General features: G+C 37.8%; 1 protein-coding gene across 2 annotated transcripts in view; it reads right to left on the reverse strand.

Moving 5' to 3' along the window:
• Positions 1 to 16,424, reverse strand: part of STXBP5L (syntaxin binding protein 5L) — a 191,887-nt gene that overhangs the window by 42,756 nt on the left and 132,707 nt on the right. The window contains exons 17-20 of one of the 2 annotated variants that reach the window (XM_065642087.1): positions 12,114 to 12,239; positions 8,905 to 9,056; positions 7,208 to 7,279; positions 256 to 321 (exon numbers count right to left, since the gene is read on the reverse strand). In XM_065642087.1, the coding sequence (XP_065498159.1) occupies positions 256 to 321; positions 7,208 to 7,279; positions 8,905 to 9,056; positions 12,114 to 12,239 (416 nt within the window). The remainder of the gene's footprint in view (positions 1 to 255; positions 322 to 7,207; positions 7,280 to 8,904; positions 9,057 to 12,113; positions 12,240 to 16,424) is intronic. The other variant, XM_065642097.1, reaches the window with a different exon arrangement.

The raw sequence follows: 16,424 nt of genomic DNA on the forward strand, positions 1-16,424 counted from the left end.
GGAATATACCTGCACTATGTTGTTAATTCAAATGTTTTCATACTGTTCACCTCGAGATGCACCATGTCCATTTAACTTTTCTTTAAATAAAGAGACTTAGGATTTTATTGTGCTATGTAATAAGCACTTCTCCAGTAATTTCTTCTCTTTGGAACTGTAACTATGCACTTCGCTTCTTAGGTATTAATGAAACACAGTGATTCATGACATGAATGGCCTATACAGACTGCAGGAAGAGAAGCCAATCACCTTTACCTGAAGTGGGAGACTTGCAACGCTCTAGCTCCAGGGAAACTGGACTGTCACTGAGTTCAGTCAGGCCTGAAAAAATGGAGTTAGAAAGTTAAGTTACAATCTAACAGGGCATGCTTCAACTTTCTTGGTTGGTGATATTCTGCACTTTAAAGTCAATTTGGAGAAAGGAACATTGTGGAATGCAGGGGAAATATCTGTTTCAGATAACTGCAGTTATCAGGCTGTCAGTACAGAGATTTAGGTCTGGTTTGAAAAAAAAAAAAAAAAAAAATCACAGATTTGTTTTCTGAGTGCCTCAGGGTAGGCAAAGTGTGACTGTATCTAATGTGCAAAACTAGGTAAATATAGTTTAAAATTTAAGTGTCTGTGATATGAATCAAACTCATTCATCCCTGTCAAAACTGATGTGGAAACAACTCTGTGCTTTCAACTGCTGCAGAATGCAGGGAGGAAACCTTAAAACAAGGTGAGAAGAGAGGGAAGAAAAAAAGAACAGTACCGGTGAAAGAAGGAAGTGAATACAAAAATATCACTACTACTATGCACTATTAGGAACTTTTACATGAATTCACACAAGATAGCTCATTTTAAAAGACACAGAGGAAATGATAATGCTGTCTGGTTATAACACAGAATTTTGGACAAGACATCTTCTATATTGTCTGTAAATATTTGTGAGGAATTCATTTGTAGCAGTCTACCATGGAAGACAGCAACAAGTAATATTAGTTTATACTGCTTGAGCTTGTTTCTGTAATCAAACTAAGATCCATCTCTGGCACAGGTTGCATGTGCAAGTTTAAACATGCCTTTTTGCATACTATGGAAAGTCTGAGCTCGTGCTATCCTTTGCCATGGGCTGAATGTTGAATAGGTAAAGGCCAATGGTATCCTGGGGTGCATTGAGAAGAGTGTGGCCAGCATGTTGAGGGAAGTTTATGCTCCCCCTCTACTCTGCCCTGGTGAGGCCACATCTGGAGTACTGCATCCAGTTCTGGGCTCCCCAGTTTGAGAAGGACAAAGAATTACTGGAGGGAGTTCAGTGGTGGGCTACCAAGATGATTAGGGGCCTAGAGCACCTTTCTTATGAGGAGAGACTGAGAGAGCTGGGTCTGTTCAACCTGGAGAAGAGAAGGCTGAGAGGGGATCTTATCAATGTTTATAAATATCTCAAGGGTGGATGTCAAGAGGATGGACCAGACTCCTTTCAGTGGTGCCCAACAATAGGATGAGGGACAATGGGCACAGACTTGAAACACAGGAGGTTCCATCTGAACATGAGGAGAAACTTCTTTACTTTGAGGGTGCCAGAGCCCTGGAACAGGCTGACCAGGGAGGTTGTGGAGCCTCCTCTGGAGACATTCAAGACCCACCCAGACATTCCTGTGTGATCTGCTCTGGGTGAACCTGCTTTAGCAGGTGGGTTGGATGAGATGATCTCCAGAGGCCCCTTCCAACCCAACCGTTCTGTCATTCTGTGAACTAAGCGTGGCCATAACAGTTCAAATGTGCCCTTTGTACGTATCTCATGGTGTCCTCTGGCCCCTATCAAATGGTTCACACTTGTTATAGGGAGTTTTGACACTTCATGGTATAGGCTACTTGGGACTGGCCAGCAGCCTAGCAACAGCCATCCACCTGCTAGCAACATGGACCCACCACAGCACCCAGGCCATAGAGCCTGGTGAAAACCAGCCCACTTTCAGAAGTACATTACTGTCCTACTGATACTGTGTTTATACATATCCTGCGTGTGTTGTATCCTGGAAGTCAAACATCCTATTAGGACCTTTCCAAATGCTTTAATCTAGACCCATGCCTCCTGCAACATGACATGTTTTAATTTTTATGGCTTCTAGACCCTCAGGCTCAGAGACCCTTACCTCTAAAATTCAAATAGATACCTGTTTTAAAATAAATCTGCTACCACTTGGTCACCAGTGCTATTCAGATAAATCATATGAAATATTAAACTGTTTCTTTTGCAAATGCAGTATTGGAGTTATTAAAATTTTAACACTATGGTCATGATGTTGGGATTAATGAATTCTACAAGGTTTAGAAGAATTTATTATTGGTGATAGTTACAATATCAAATGCCAGGTCAGATTTTGCTTCTATTCTATTTAGAATTTTTTTTGAGTTCACAGAAATAATATTACAGCTAAATATAAATTATGGTGCCACTGATTTAAGCAGGAAATGCACCAAATCACACCACTGTTCTGAAAACCCAACAGAAACACTGTTCTGAAAACCCAACATCTTTATGTTTCACAAGAGTTTTACAACTTAAAATAGTAAAGATTCAGTTCACATTATGGTACTTAAAAATGGTGAACAAGTTAACGTCTCTATAAATCTAGACTTGTTGTCAAGCCACTATTGCCTCTAGCAATGACTACCAAAAATGCTTTAAAAAACAAAAACTGCAATAATTCCCCATCTTTAAGAATAAGTGGTACTATGTGCCTGGCTCGGAGGCACTGGCTTAATCTTAGATGCTTAGATTTGCTTAAGCACTGGCACTTGCAGATTTTCTCCTGCTATAAACCTTTCTTGCTTAGAAATATTATAATGAGTTCTTCCCATTGTCTATCCATGTATCCTAAGTCTCTTTTAGTCTTATTAAATTATCAGTCCTAAAGATGTTATACGACAATGAATTGCACAATCATCATTCACCGAAAGGAATAAACACACATTGGTCAATTTTTTGTGTGTTACCTATGATTCCATTAAATATTGTCTTTTGTTTCCCTTTGAGATAAGAAAGCGAGCTCTCAAGCTTTTCATCGTGCTGCTGCTTATTTTCTATTGTCTTTTCCTTTTAAAGGAAACCAACCTAAATATTTTAAAAATTTATCATGTAGAAGTATTTCCATGCAACTTAGCTTCCATTGAATCTTTGAGAGACTACAACAGCTACTGAAATTAGATTCCAAAAGTATTTTCAGTTCTCATTTTGAAGTTCAGTAGGCCCAGTCTGTGTCCTGAGATATTTTAGGTATGTTTAGACAAAAAAATACACCAGAAAATTTTGAGTCCAGGTAGAGCAAGAACAACATAGCAGCAAAACTGAAGGCAAATAACTGAGATTGGCAAAGTAAAACACCACCTGTGAGAAGATATTTTCATTGACAATATAAAGAAAGAGGCTTTGATTTGAACACATCACAAACATGTGAAAATAGTGCAAGATGTAAATATATCACATTAGTCATTAAAGCACTTTTAAAGACATGTCCCATGGATACTTTTCAAAGCTAACTGTGATTCCGATTTTGTTTTTATTAAAGCATCAAAAAATGTACTGTCTAGCATGGACTAACAAGTTTTATGAACTCATAATTTCAAATTATTTTTGAAATTTAAAATTTCTCTGTCTATGATTAAATGATTTAGACTGATCATTTACTTAAAAGCACACAAAGCTATCACATCTTTGCTTATAAATAAATTATCATAAATATTCAGTAGCCAATAAGTAAGCCCAGTGTTATCTTCACACTGAATTACCATATTATGTTTCCTTTATGTTTAAATATGATGCATTCTTTGGAAATGACAGTTAGTTCAGAATATAGCTGTGGACTTAAAACTCAACCTATATTAGCTTCTACTGTGTTGCCAGGTGTGATTTAAAGTGTCAATTAGTGATATGTAATAACTCATAACACACAGTTTTATTTGTCCAGCTGTCAGACCAAGGCTACTTTTGCTCACATCCTCTCAAGGGCCTGGCATGAAGGACGAAAAAGGAGTTTTCACTGAAAAGTCTTCATTCTGAAAATTATTTTTCCATGGATCAATACCCTTTGAACTTGCAGACTTTTTGGATGCTTCATAAAGACTTATGTATTTTCTTGTTTTACCAACGGATGGTATGAATTTCTAGCACGAAATGCAAATTGATTTTGCAAGTTGGTATTTTTATATTCTGCTGCAAATTCTCTCTCTAGATGCAGTAAATGTACTTGTTTTAATATTTGAATATATGTTGTCTGCCACTAGGTAATAACATGTACAACTTGATTTCAGTTGAAGAAAGAAGAAAGACACGAGCAACCAACAATGTAGTTCTGCCCTGCTGCAGAGAGAGTTTAGTTTATTTGGCTCGGCACATACTCTTACTATAGAAGAAGGTGGCTGCCAGCAGATGTTATAGCAAATGGAACAAGTCATCAACACCAGAAAGCTACCTCCAGTTCTGCACTTAGCCCTCATCTTAGCCTCTTATTTTCCTCAAATTACTTCCCCTGATAGGACAATTATGTCTCTCCCATTAGGTATGCCTAGAATGGATTACATTTCTGATTTCTTCACTTCTTGCTTGTCAATTCCCACTTTCACCTCTCAAACCAGAGAATATGCTGTCTTAATGCTCTATGTCCACTGTAGATGTTTTTGAGTCTGTTTTGGATGTGTATACATTACTCTTATCAAGGTCTCTATAGATTTATTGGCTAAATTTCAAACCAATTATTTCACCACTGTGCTTTGTATATTGACACTGTTGATTATGTCTTTCCTTTGGAAAACCTTGTGTCTCCAAAATATTGCTTCTTTTCCCTGATTTATGGGGGTTTTTTTGGTTTTTTTTCCCCCCCTCTCTTCAGTTGCAAGGCATTCCAGATTGAAACACGAACACTACCTTTATCTCTCTGTCCCAGTATTTCAGGAGATTCTCTCCTATAAACAGAGAAATAAATATCTATTCCCCCCCTCACAATGATTCATAAATACACATCTCTAACTTGGATTCCTTCCATCCAAATTAGAGTAGTATTCTTCCTTTTCTAAAATGTACTCACAAGTGTACAGACATGAACTTAACATCACCAAGATGAACTCTATTTTTGTGTCTATTATTTTTTGTCTTCTCTCTTGGCTACTTCAACACAGCTAACAGCACCACTGTCTTCCCTGAGACGGTCATCCATAATATTGGTTTAATCTTTGGAACATCACACTTTAATTCTCAGATTCAGGTTGATACTAAACTAGAGCGTTTCTTCCTGCAGATCACCTCCAAAATAACCAACAAAAGCCTAAGCATCTTGCTGATTGATAATCTCTTGTTTGGCTTCAATGCCTGCAAGTTTTATTCTCTCAAACTGATCCTCATGAAATTATCTTCCTGGTTCATTATTTAATTGAATCAACTCCTGATATGTCTTCCCATAAACTTCCATTTTCACTTATATAACCCTCCAACCTTTAGACGTAATGCTTATGTTATCACATGACAGCTTCTGCTTTGCCTTAATAATATCAACTTCAACTGTACCATTTCAAAAAATAATTTATTTTTCTTTTCCCGTCATCATCCCTTACAAGAAGAGATAAATTTGTAAGCAAAATCCTAAACCCATTCTCAATACTCCTCTTAAAACTCACATCTCAGATAAGACATATAACAGATCATAACTTGAGAATGACTTAGCAAGATATTTTAAAGCCTATGACACATTATTACCCTGCTATTTATCTTCTTGTCTGGTGTATCTTTCATATCATACAGTACACACTCCTGTATAAGTATGAAATGGCAAAAGTAACAACCAAATAATTTTTAAGGAAAGAAACTGCTAACGATCTTACAGAAGAGTCAGACTCATACTCTTCAGTTATGGTATATACAGAAAGATTTTGTGGACTTTTCTGATTTTGGGATGATACATTTTCAGTTGTGAAAAACTCTGCAGTCTGCGTTTGTCATTTTGAATGAAAATGCTGGTCATTTTTGATCTTAAAATTTATTAATTTTTCAGTGGGGGGAATCCCCCAAGCCTTTTACTGCTGCCTGTCCCTCAGGTTCTCTGTTACAGACTTGAAATTAGCAAGACCAAACTAATAAGCTTTAAGATACTGTACACCAAACCTTTTTATGGATTGCTGGATTTGTAACTGGACTAGTTATTTAACTAAACAGGCCACTTTTCATCAAGTATTACGAAATAAAATCATATAAATCAGTTGTTGAGCAATCAGTCTAGAGAAACAGAATAGAATTTATTGTGCGAGTGTACAAATGTATTTCAGTAGCTATACAAGTCTCTATTTACATGAGATGATAAACCAACTGCCACCCCTTTCTTTATTCTGCCTATACTGAGTAATTAATGTAAAATTACCTATCCAGTTGTCCTGTGAAAACTGCTTTAAAAAGAGATGAATAAGAGGCATCCTGGAGACCTAATTACATATAAGCACTGCGGTTAATTAAGATACATACCGCTCATCTGTTGAACAATCATTTTTGCAAATTAATTATAGCTTTGTTCATCGCATTCCACAGTAGATGAATACTAATATATAAATTGCATATCAGTATAATTCAAAATTTAAAGATATTAAACCCATCAATTTTCATAGCTCTCTTTGATGTATGTATTTTTATACCCACTTTACATTCCACATTAAAGATCAGAGGCATGGGATGGTTCCCCAAAGCCAAATATTCAAGTACCAAACCAAGATTAAAATTTTAAATTTCACAGCACCCAATCCAGTTGGTACTCTTTAAAGCCACATTGCTGTTCTGGAAACAGGGAAGAATTAATTAATAACTACAAACAGGCAGTGCCATTGCAAAACAAGAAATGCTTCATATAAGTAGATGTACATTGAAATAAATATAAAACCAAAGAAAGACACTGTCATCAAGAACGTAACATTGTTGAAAAATCATTACTAAGGCCCCATCTGCCCCATATGAGTCACTGAGGTTCTCTCATTGACTCTTTTGGAAGAAAAAAACAGATCGGAAATGTCTATATAATAAAGCTATTTGTCAAAAATAAGCATGGTTGACGTCACATAATGTAATAAATTTGCATGCATGCTGAATGTGTTTTAAAAAACACATTACAGAGCAGAAACACATGGGTTTAAGTCAGGCATAGTCCAATCACAATAAAGCTATTTGCCTAACCTTTATAGAACTTACTCTGATAGGAAGTACGGATCCGTTTCGTTAAATCTGGATAAAAGTTAGACAGGCCACGCATGCAAAAGTTGTCTTTGGAACATGCCAGTACACCAGCATCAGCAGCAGGCAGAGGAAAGAGAGAAAAAACAGTCTAAAGTGAAAGGAAGTGGTATCATAACCAGCATCTAGAACAGCCAAGGTGAAGAAATTTCAGCAGGTGCTTACCTTCCAATTGGGAGATATAACAAGAAAAATAATCAAAAGCACAAAGGATGTGGGATGGATGGTGAGAAAGCAGCTGAGGCTTTTTTTTTTTTCAGATGCACAGTTTCTATGAGCAATCTAGATGCACGTTTTCCTTCTTAGCAGTCACTCAACCTCAGTGGGCTCCATTCTAGCAGCACCACGGAGCTGGAATGTTGCCCTGAAGAACTGGCCAAGACTGTCACCAACACAGAGAAATCCTGTGTGGTGCAGTGCCGACAATAGCTCTTTCTACAGCAGCTGCCCTCGCCTTTTGTACAGGGCTCTGCAGCACATCACTTGTGCCTGGCTGCTCAGTTACTTCAGGAGCTGCTGTGAGGCTGGCTGAACAAGATAGAGGAGCTGCAAGTAGCTTAAAGCTGCTTGTCTCTTCCCTCCTCAGCTGTGCCAAATTTACATCTTTAACACTTGGCACAGAGAACTAAGCTTGCCATGATTAAATGCCTAGAAAGTCAAATAAATGGTCTTTCAGGAATGGAAGTAGATCTGAAGACTTACATTTTGTTCTCTAAATTTTACTTTCTGTTTGGAGTACAAACATGCTCCCAATTAAAAACAGCTTCCATTGACTCTATGGAGAAATAGGATTTGATGACTTAGTGCAGGGTCTGCTGATGAAAATGCTGATGTCATAAACCCACAATAATCTGCTGCTTTTATAATTTTGTGGTTAGATTTAAAACTCACCTTCAAACAGATTTTTAAATCTAATTCTAAAATTTCACAGCTATGTAAAACGCATTTCATTATTGTGTCTGACTCTAATACGTTAGTATTGAATATGTAGAGTAAAAAGCTTGAAATACAGATCTTCTGACTTTTTTCTCATACAAATAAATTTTTAGATAACCAAAAAGTATGGTAAAATGTAGCTGCATTGATGGACTAATATTTCTAACACACAATGCATAATAATAGCTATGACTTACAAATGTGATCCTCTTGGCATCAAAATTTTGATTTAGTAAGCTTATATCAAGTGTTTCAATTTGCTAACAAAGTGGCTAGTTTGACCTACTTATGCTACATAATGTCTCTCAGGTGTTACACTTCTTCAAACCCAACGGCCTCTTCAAATATCAATGAATAACACTTGGAAGATACGATTAAGTTTAAACTGAAGTCTCACCTATTGGTATGAACTTCTTGAAACCAGACTACACTTCAAGTGACTGCCAGAGAAACCATTTACTGCTCTGATCATAACAATTTTTTGAGACTCAGCTAAGGAAAATACTTGCTGACCTCCATCCCAAAAGAATAAACTTCTCACAACATTTTGTTTCTGAGAAAGTGTCAGTACCTAAAGCATGTCAGGTTTCTTTTGTCAAGTTATAGAAACTCCATTGGTCGGCAAATAGTCATGCATTTCAAAAGCACTTTTAAAAGCCACAGGCAAAAAAAACCCAAGGAACATATCAGGCTCATAACCACAATAATTTATTTCCTACCTGCAGCGAACTGCTTGCTTTTGCGAGGCGAACGAGGTTGACGCTGGTATGGGTCACTTGATCCATATAGGTCAAGGGTTCCCATGCTGAGCAGTACTGTCTTCTGCATAAAGTCCACAACGGCCAAACCATTGCAGTTTCCAAACGCCACTCTGAGAAAATAAATGTTCCTCAAAGGTATTACTATCATGTAATTAATTGGTGCAAACAATAACTATTATTTATTATTATGAATTCTGCATAAAAATTCTCTTCAGAAACTACTCAAAGGTTACTTTTAGAATTATTTTAGATTTGTAATCCTGAATTTATGAAATTGTATCCAACTTGGCATTCCAGAAAGCAAACTGCCCACTTTAATGAACTTTCTATGCCAAACGCATTGCAATAATGTCTAAATATAATTCTAGTAATACTGATGTAAATTAAGACCGCAAATCTGGACATAGATCTTAAAAAGTGGTTCTACATATATATAAAATACAAATATAAATTCAAATAAATTTACAATTAAAAAATCTAAATATAAATGATAAATGAAATCTATTTAGGTTTATTTTGAAGATACCTAAGTCTAAAAGATATTTATAAAATTTCATTCCAAGTGTATCAGCTTGGCTACTTTATAGATTCCTATTAAATCAGCCTCTACCCCTCAGAAATGCTTCCATAACTGACATTTTGATGGTGCTTTGAAACATGGGCAAGACCTCTCAAGAGGTGTAAGATTGCCTAAGATCTGAACTGCAGTCTAGTTATAAGGAAAAAGAGACGGAACAATTCATTTCTTTCGCTACCTAGAAACTCCTTTTAGAAGCATTCTACCCTGATTTTGCTCTATTGCTACTACTGATTCCCTTCTGACACCAGTTTCAGAAAGAGGGAAGACGTTGTATTGGACCAGCAGCATGTTCTGTTCTCCCATAAACACACTTTGTGTTCATCCTTTCTCCCCAGCTTGGAAGGGGTGGAGGTTGAGGTGAGGAATTAGACAATATGTCTATCCAAGAAAAAGCATGAGACAAAAAGACACTAAATATGTCTATATGTAAGACCTGGGAGAAGGTCTGAAGTTACCCATGGCAGAGGGAAACCTATATATCTCAGCAGATAAAATCTCACTAAAGCATTAAACCTTTTAAAGATTCAATAGCAAAACAAATTCACAGAGCGCATGACTATCTACAGGATCCATATGCAAAACTCTTGCACTGCATTGTTGGAGATTTCATTTAAGCAGGACTATTATATACTGACGATTATTCTACAGAAGTCTCTCCTTTTCTATCAGCTGACCCTTCTTAATATAGCTCCAAAATATCTTAAAGGAGATATACGAATTTGTGCGTGGAAAAACAACAGGGAAAGAGAGGAGTAATGAGATGAAGGGGAAGCAGGCTAGATAAAAGATTTTTCTCTGTTGTACCTTTTCTTCCTCTGCTTCCATTATAAAAAGGAGGTCCCATATAGCAAATAGAAAAAGTAAAGGGTGAAAATGAGGTGAGTTTTTCCTGTTTGTCAAACTGGCAAATTATGGCACCATCTACAACAATGGTTCTAATTCCAATGGTTGTTACTACACCATGTTTTCTACCGTTGACTTAACACTGACTTCAGTACAGCATCTATGGAAATATTATGAACATAGTCTTTTTTTTCCCCATTGACTCTCCACTGGTCTGTAGCTTAAGCAGCTACTAATACACGCCAGCTTAAAGTGTGTATAAATACACTTTTATTTAGCAATATTTTGTGCTTATGTGGAAAGATCATAACACACACTGAGGAATAAATTCCATGTTTTACGAATGTAGAGAAATATCGGTTTTAGAAATTTCTCAAGTGTGTTTTGCTTAATATAAGAAAAAAAAAAATTTTAGAGAGTTTCCTGGGACAAAATGGAACTCTGTCACATTTGCCAGAAGACCATTCTGTGCAAAGTTTTATATGTCTTCATGTTTCTTGACACAAATTGACTGATAAAGAATAGTAAAAAATTATTTTGCTATTTGTTTCTGTCATTCTTGTACTTTGCTTTAAGGCATATGTTAGTAGGCATTATCAGAGAAAGTATATTGAAGTAAAAGAAGATTATACTAGTATAAAGTGTGACAGCAATTCCTTTGTTCATAAATCCCTGTGTTCTAGGTGGAGAAGAAAAATAAAGGAATAAAATTAACATGTGCCAATCTCATCTGTAAATGAGTTAGGCAAAAACAATTATAGCCATCTGCATATTGAAAATGATTAATCTGAGATATATTAATTTTGGAAAACATGTCAAGAGAAGAGCTAGTGACCATTCACTCTGTGGTCAACAAAATGGATCATTACTTCCTGGACTGCATTTTTCTGAACTTCCGTAAGTTCATAGACAAGCATGGAGATAATATTTCTTATCCCTAAAAAAATTACCAAAAAAATCAGAAATTGCTCATTAATACTGTAATACTTCTGAGGAATGACAAGAAAATCTAGACAGACTTTACTATTAACAAGGCTTAAAATAAATTGCTAGCATTCAAGTATTTATAAAATCAAATACAAAATACAGAACATACTTTAAAATAAATTTATTATTTGTTTTTAAGCTTGTAGATCTTCAGTTGTAATTGAAGCATTTTGTAAAATTTCTTTTCTACTTCCATAACATACAGAAGTTTTTTGATGATTCATTTCAACAGAAATAAAACAGGTGTTAATACTTCTAATTTGTAACATGGTACTGTTAAAAGTAAATACATTAAATAAAGTGTCACAATGTCTGAAGTATTTTATATTTGCTGGGGATAAAGTTTTTTTTATATCTTACTTCAGTCCTGTTTGATGATTGCAGTAATGACATTTAACACTTAATCACATAACCATTTTCTATGAAATGTATTTCACCTTGGTGATCCTTTCAAAATAACTTTAAAATTTACAGATTTGAAGGGTATATAGATTTTATTTGAAAGGACGGACAAAATCATGTGAGAAGATTCAGTCTTTTAAATAGGAATAGTAGAAATATTGGCAAGAACGGCAGTTTAACATCTCATATCACAATATTTATGTGAGTTCAAATAATTTTTCTCCAAGAATCTGGGTTATAGCACCTTTTGTTTATTCTTACTCTGACTTTAATTGTCTTCAAAGTATAATTGCAAAATACATTATTTAGTCCAATAAACAATAAAGCAATGCAACTTTAATTTTGAGTTACTTACAGTCCATAAGCAGAGTTTACAGCAAGACTGGTAATCTGTTGCGGAGGCTCACCGTCCACCCATACCAACTGAATAACAAGATCTGCTTGGTATCCAGGAGGCATTCGCACAGGTCGAGTCTTAACGCTAAGAAGAAAAGGTACAAAATAAGAACAAACAAACAAACAGACTGGGCCATGAATAACAACTACTTCTCTTGAGAAAATAATAGTGAAGCACAACCCCTTAATAAGTCCAGAGCAGTACCAGCACTTGCAGCATTCTGTTGTAGAAACAAATCTGAAAACTTCAATATTCCCTACAAGAGAAAGTCTGGAGCTGATGTAGGTGGGGTTCAATAAAAATAATTTTTGCTTAATCATTTTGCTTTGATTTTCCTTTTTCAGAATGTTTTCTTATGCTATATAATACATACTTAGAAACCATCATGAATGATCAACTTGAATGGAAAACCTAAAAAACTTTCTTCCGAAACTTTGAAACAGGACATTTCTGTATTTTTTGAGCTTTCATGCTCTGAAGTAAATCACAACAGAAAACGGCAAAGAGGCAAGATACCTTTCTGTAGTGGTCCTCACCACTGTATATTCAAAACTTCCGCACTTGATTCTATTTGTTCATCTAGTGTGAACAAGTCCTATTTACTTCTTAAGAGTATAATTACCTAATAAGTGATCTAGTCTTAACGAATGAATGATTGCTACATAAATCTGATATGATTATTAACAACTTTTCATATTCTGTTATGTCCAGTTCAGTGACTTGCAAAGCAGGTAGTGAAGGTATACATATAAAAGGGGAGTGCAAGAGCTGAACACTTCCGTATGACCGCTACATGTATGTTCTTTACCGATAGAACTTAATGTGATGATACACTGAAAGAAGATATCATGCAATACTAGCAATACTTGGAGGTAATCACATTATTCGTTTGTACATTCACACTGTAGGTAGTATTATAATTTACACATAAAGCCTACTAGCTAGTGCATTTTTACTGTAGCTGTGAAAGGTGAGACTGCTTATATTGTGTCCCTTTGCACAGTCATAATAGAGCAGTCTATCATGTAAAATCCTCTGTCCCTGTGAAAAATAGTACCAAAGACCAAGAATCAGGAGAGGAAGGAGAGCAGCTACTTAATATAGCCATGGACAACACATTCTGAAGGACTGCAGTTTTTGGCATGAAATATTTATTTCTGCTGTAAGCACATCTCTATACATAAATCTCTACCATAAATAAGCAGTATTATCCTGTGTACTGTATCTTAGAGATCATTGATGACTCTGATGACGCAGACTATCTCCTGAACATGACTATGATTTGACTTAGCAAGCTTTCCAAGCAGCCCTGGCCCATACACCTGAAAAGATGACGGAAAAGAATCCAACAAATTTCTCTTCAGAAGCAAGTAAGTAAGCACTTCCCTCAAGAGAGGATATTCAAGCTTATAATTCAACAACCAGGGTTATCAGGTTTTTTGTAGCTACACTGACTGCATCTGTCAGGATGGAGGCCTTGGTGGCAAACAGGTCTACTGGCAATCTTGGAAAATTAAAGATAGATGCAGAAAACTGAAGTAAAATGAAGCAAAAGGTAACCATAGAATGACAACAGGGCAAAAGTTCTGAACAACATAACTCCATTAGCACAACCGACAATGTATAAAGCAAATAGATACCTAATTTTGATAGAAATTATGAAGAACAGAGGACTACACGATATGTGTCACATTTTTATGGTCTGAGGAGGAAAGACTGGATATGGAAGCACCTCATGACCTCCTGCCTCCGATGTGGGTTCTCCGTGGGCTGCAGGGTGACAACCTGCATCACCATGCTCCTCTCCATGGGCTGCAGAGGGGTCCCTGCTTCGATGCCAGGAGCACATCCTCCTCTTTCTCTCACCTTGCAGGGCTGTTTCTCACATATTTTGTCACTCCTCTCTCTCACAGCTGCCGTGCAGTGTCCTGCCATTTCTTGCACAGGCTTTCCCAGAGGTGCCACCATTTTGCCTGTGGGGCTCAGCCGTGCCCTGCGATGTTGGAGCCTGCTGGAACGGCTGTGTCCGGCATGAGGCAGCCCCGGCAGCTCCTCACAGGGGCCGCCCTGCAGACCCCGCTGTCAGCACCTGGGCACCTGCGCCTGATACAACATCTTTGATAACTGCCTTTTCGAAATTCATTTGCACCCTGTCTCAAATTGTTTAACAATTTCAGTCATACAGTTTATGCTGTACTGCTCATATTTTTGCTGTAGAGGGTTCACTAACCTTGCCAAATCTTTTCCTTATTGTCCTGACTTCGATAAAAACAAGATCAGTTTCTCTTTTAGTGAATTTTCCTTTCAGCTAAGTTCTTCTAAATAACTGCTTTCCGAATTTGGCTGCATATTTTTCCAGACACTGTCTGCTCTGGAGCTAACAACAGCAGCAATGGTACACAGAAGAGACCCAGGTTTAGACTTATTGCTATGGCAGCCAAGGTTACTGATAAATTTGGCACGTCCCATAAATGAGAGGGGCACATTTGCAAGGAGGGGCGAACTAAACAGGTGACTAAAATTGACCAATTAAGTATTCCATCCCATACATGTCATACACCCTATAAAATTGGGAGATCATGAGGGTCTTGCTCTCTTTGACCATGGCCGGCATCTGAAGAGCACCCTGCCTGTCATTCTTGTGATCCGAGGCCTGGTTCCAGACCCTGCATCCCTGAATCCAGTTCCAGTTTACCGCAGAGTCCAGCCCAGGACTTCCAGGTACCTGCCCTGCAGCTGCTGGAGCAGCACCAGCTCCACCATGGGCAACGCTGCGCTACCCCGGGGAAATTAAAGATTGATTTTGTATATTTTGTATTATTTTCTTTATTAACTAGTAGCATTAGTAACTTTTTTCCAACTTGCAAGTGTCTCTCCCTTTTTCCTCCTCCTACCTTTCCTTGGTGGGGGGCGGGGGGTGTGGTTAACGGAGAGCATCTGCCAGGGTTTATTGTCGCCCTGCAGTAAACAGCGACACTTATTTACTGCTTAATGAAAAAGGCATTCCTCATCTGTCTTTCTAAATTTATTTCCTTAACAGTGGCTTAGCACACTATTTTCATCTGCCTGTCGCACTGTTCAGACCTCACATATCCATTTATCTGGAGCAGTAATCAGCCACTTGACTTGGGCCTTGTCATAGGAATGACATGACAGCACAGGTCAACAAGAAGGATGCTTTTTTCTGCCCTCCTCTTCCTCCTTCCTGACCATCCAGGACCAGCTGTGAGAACAGACCTCCAGGCCAGGGGTCTGGACCAACACTCTTCCCTTACCTGCTCTGGGTTGCTGCAGTTGCAAGAGCAAAAGGAAAGCACTCAAGAGCCATAGTCTTGACCCAAACTGGAAAGGAATCTCGTTGTGACAATAGGTAAGTCAATAGTGGAGATGAACAGCACTTTATCTGCCTGGTTAGAGACAAGAAGGTAACCACTTTCATCTTCTTGCATCAGAAGCCTTCTTACCTGTGGCTGGTGACAGACTGCAACAGATACAACAACATGCTACAACTCTAGCATGCCAAAAAATGATGGGATACATAAGGCAGTGCTGGCAGTAGTTGAGATGAGGCTTCCTGAAGTGTGGGTTGACCAAGCCAGAGAAAGCACATGGTGTAGCAGGGTTGCACAAGACCCGTTGTTGGAACTAATACATGGTTATGTCAAGCCTGAAGAGAAGCAGCAGCAGAAACAGGAGTGCAAGTCTCAAGCACCAGCTGGTGCAGCTGGTAAAAGAGCTAAACAATTTATTGTTAGATGTGTGATGCCTTCCACAATCATAGAATCGTTTAGGTTGGAAAATACCTTTAAGATCATCAAGTCCCCAAGTGCCACATCTACACATCTTTTAAACACCTCCAGGGATGGTGACTCAACTACATCCCTGAGCAGCCTGTTCCAGTGCTTGACAATCCTTTTAGCGAAGAAGTATCTGCAATTTCCTCAGGTCCTGCAGTTTCCTCAAACTCCCTAGCCCTATCAGAGTATACCTACTATACCTGAGGATATAGAGTCACATAGCTGGATACGACAGCAGAATACATGAAGCATTTCAGGATGAGGAATGAGACCTTCACTTGGATCTCCAAGACATAAACATATCTTCTCCCCTTCATGACCTTGACCTGCTCCTAGCTTTTCCCTCTCTGACTGCAGAAGTACATAAGTTGTGTGGCAAGGTTTTGGTAGTGGGGGCTGCAGGGGTGGCCTCTGTGAGGAGAGGCCAGGGGATGCCATGTGCCAGACACAGCCCCATTCTAGCTGCCTCCAG

Source organism: Caloenas nicobarica, chromosome 1 (assembly GCF_036013445.1).
Source record: "Caloenas nicobarica isolate bCalNic1 chromosome 1, bCalNic1.hap1, whole genome shotgun sequence".
NCBI lineage: Eukaryota > Metazoa > Chordata > Aves > Columbiformes > Columbidae > Caloenas > Caloenas nicobarica.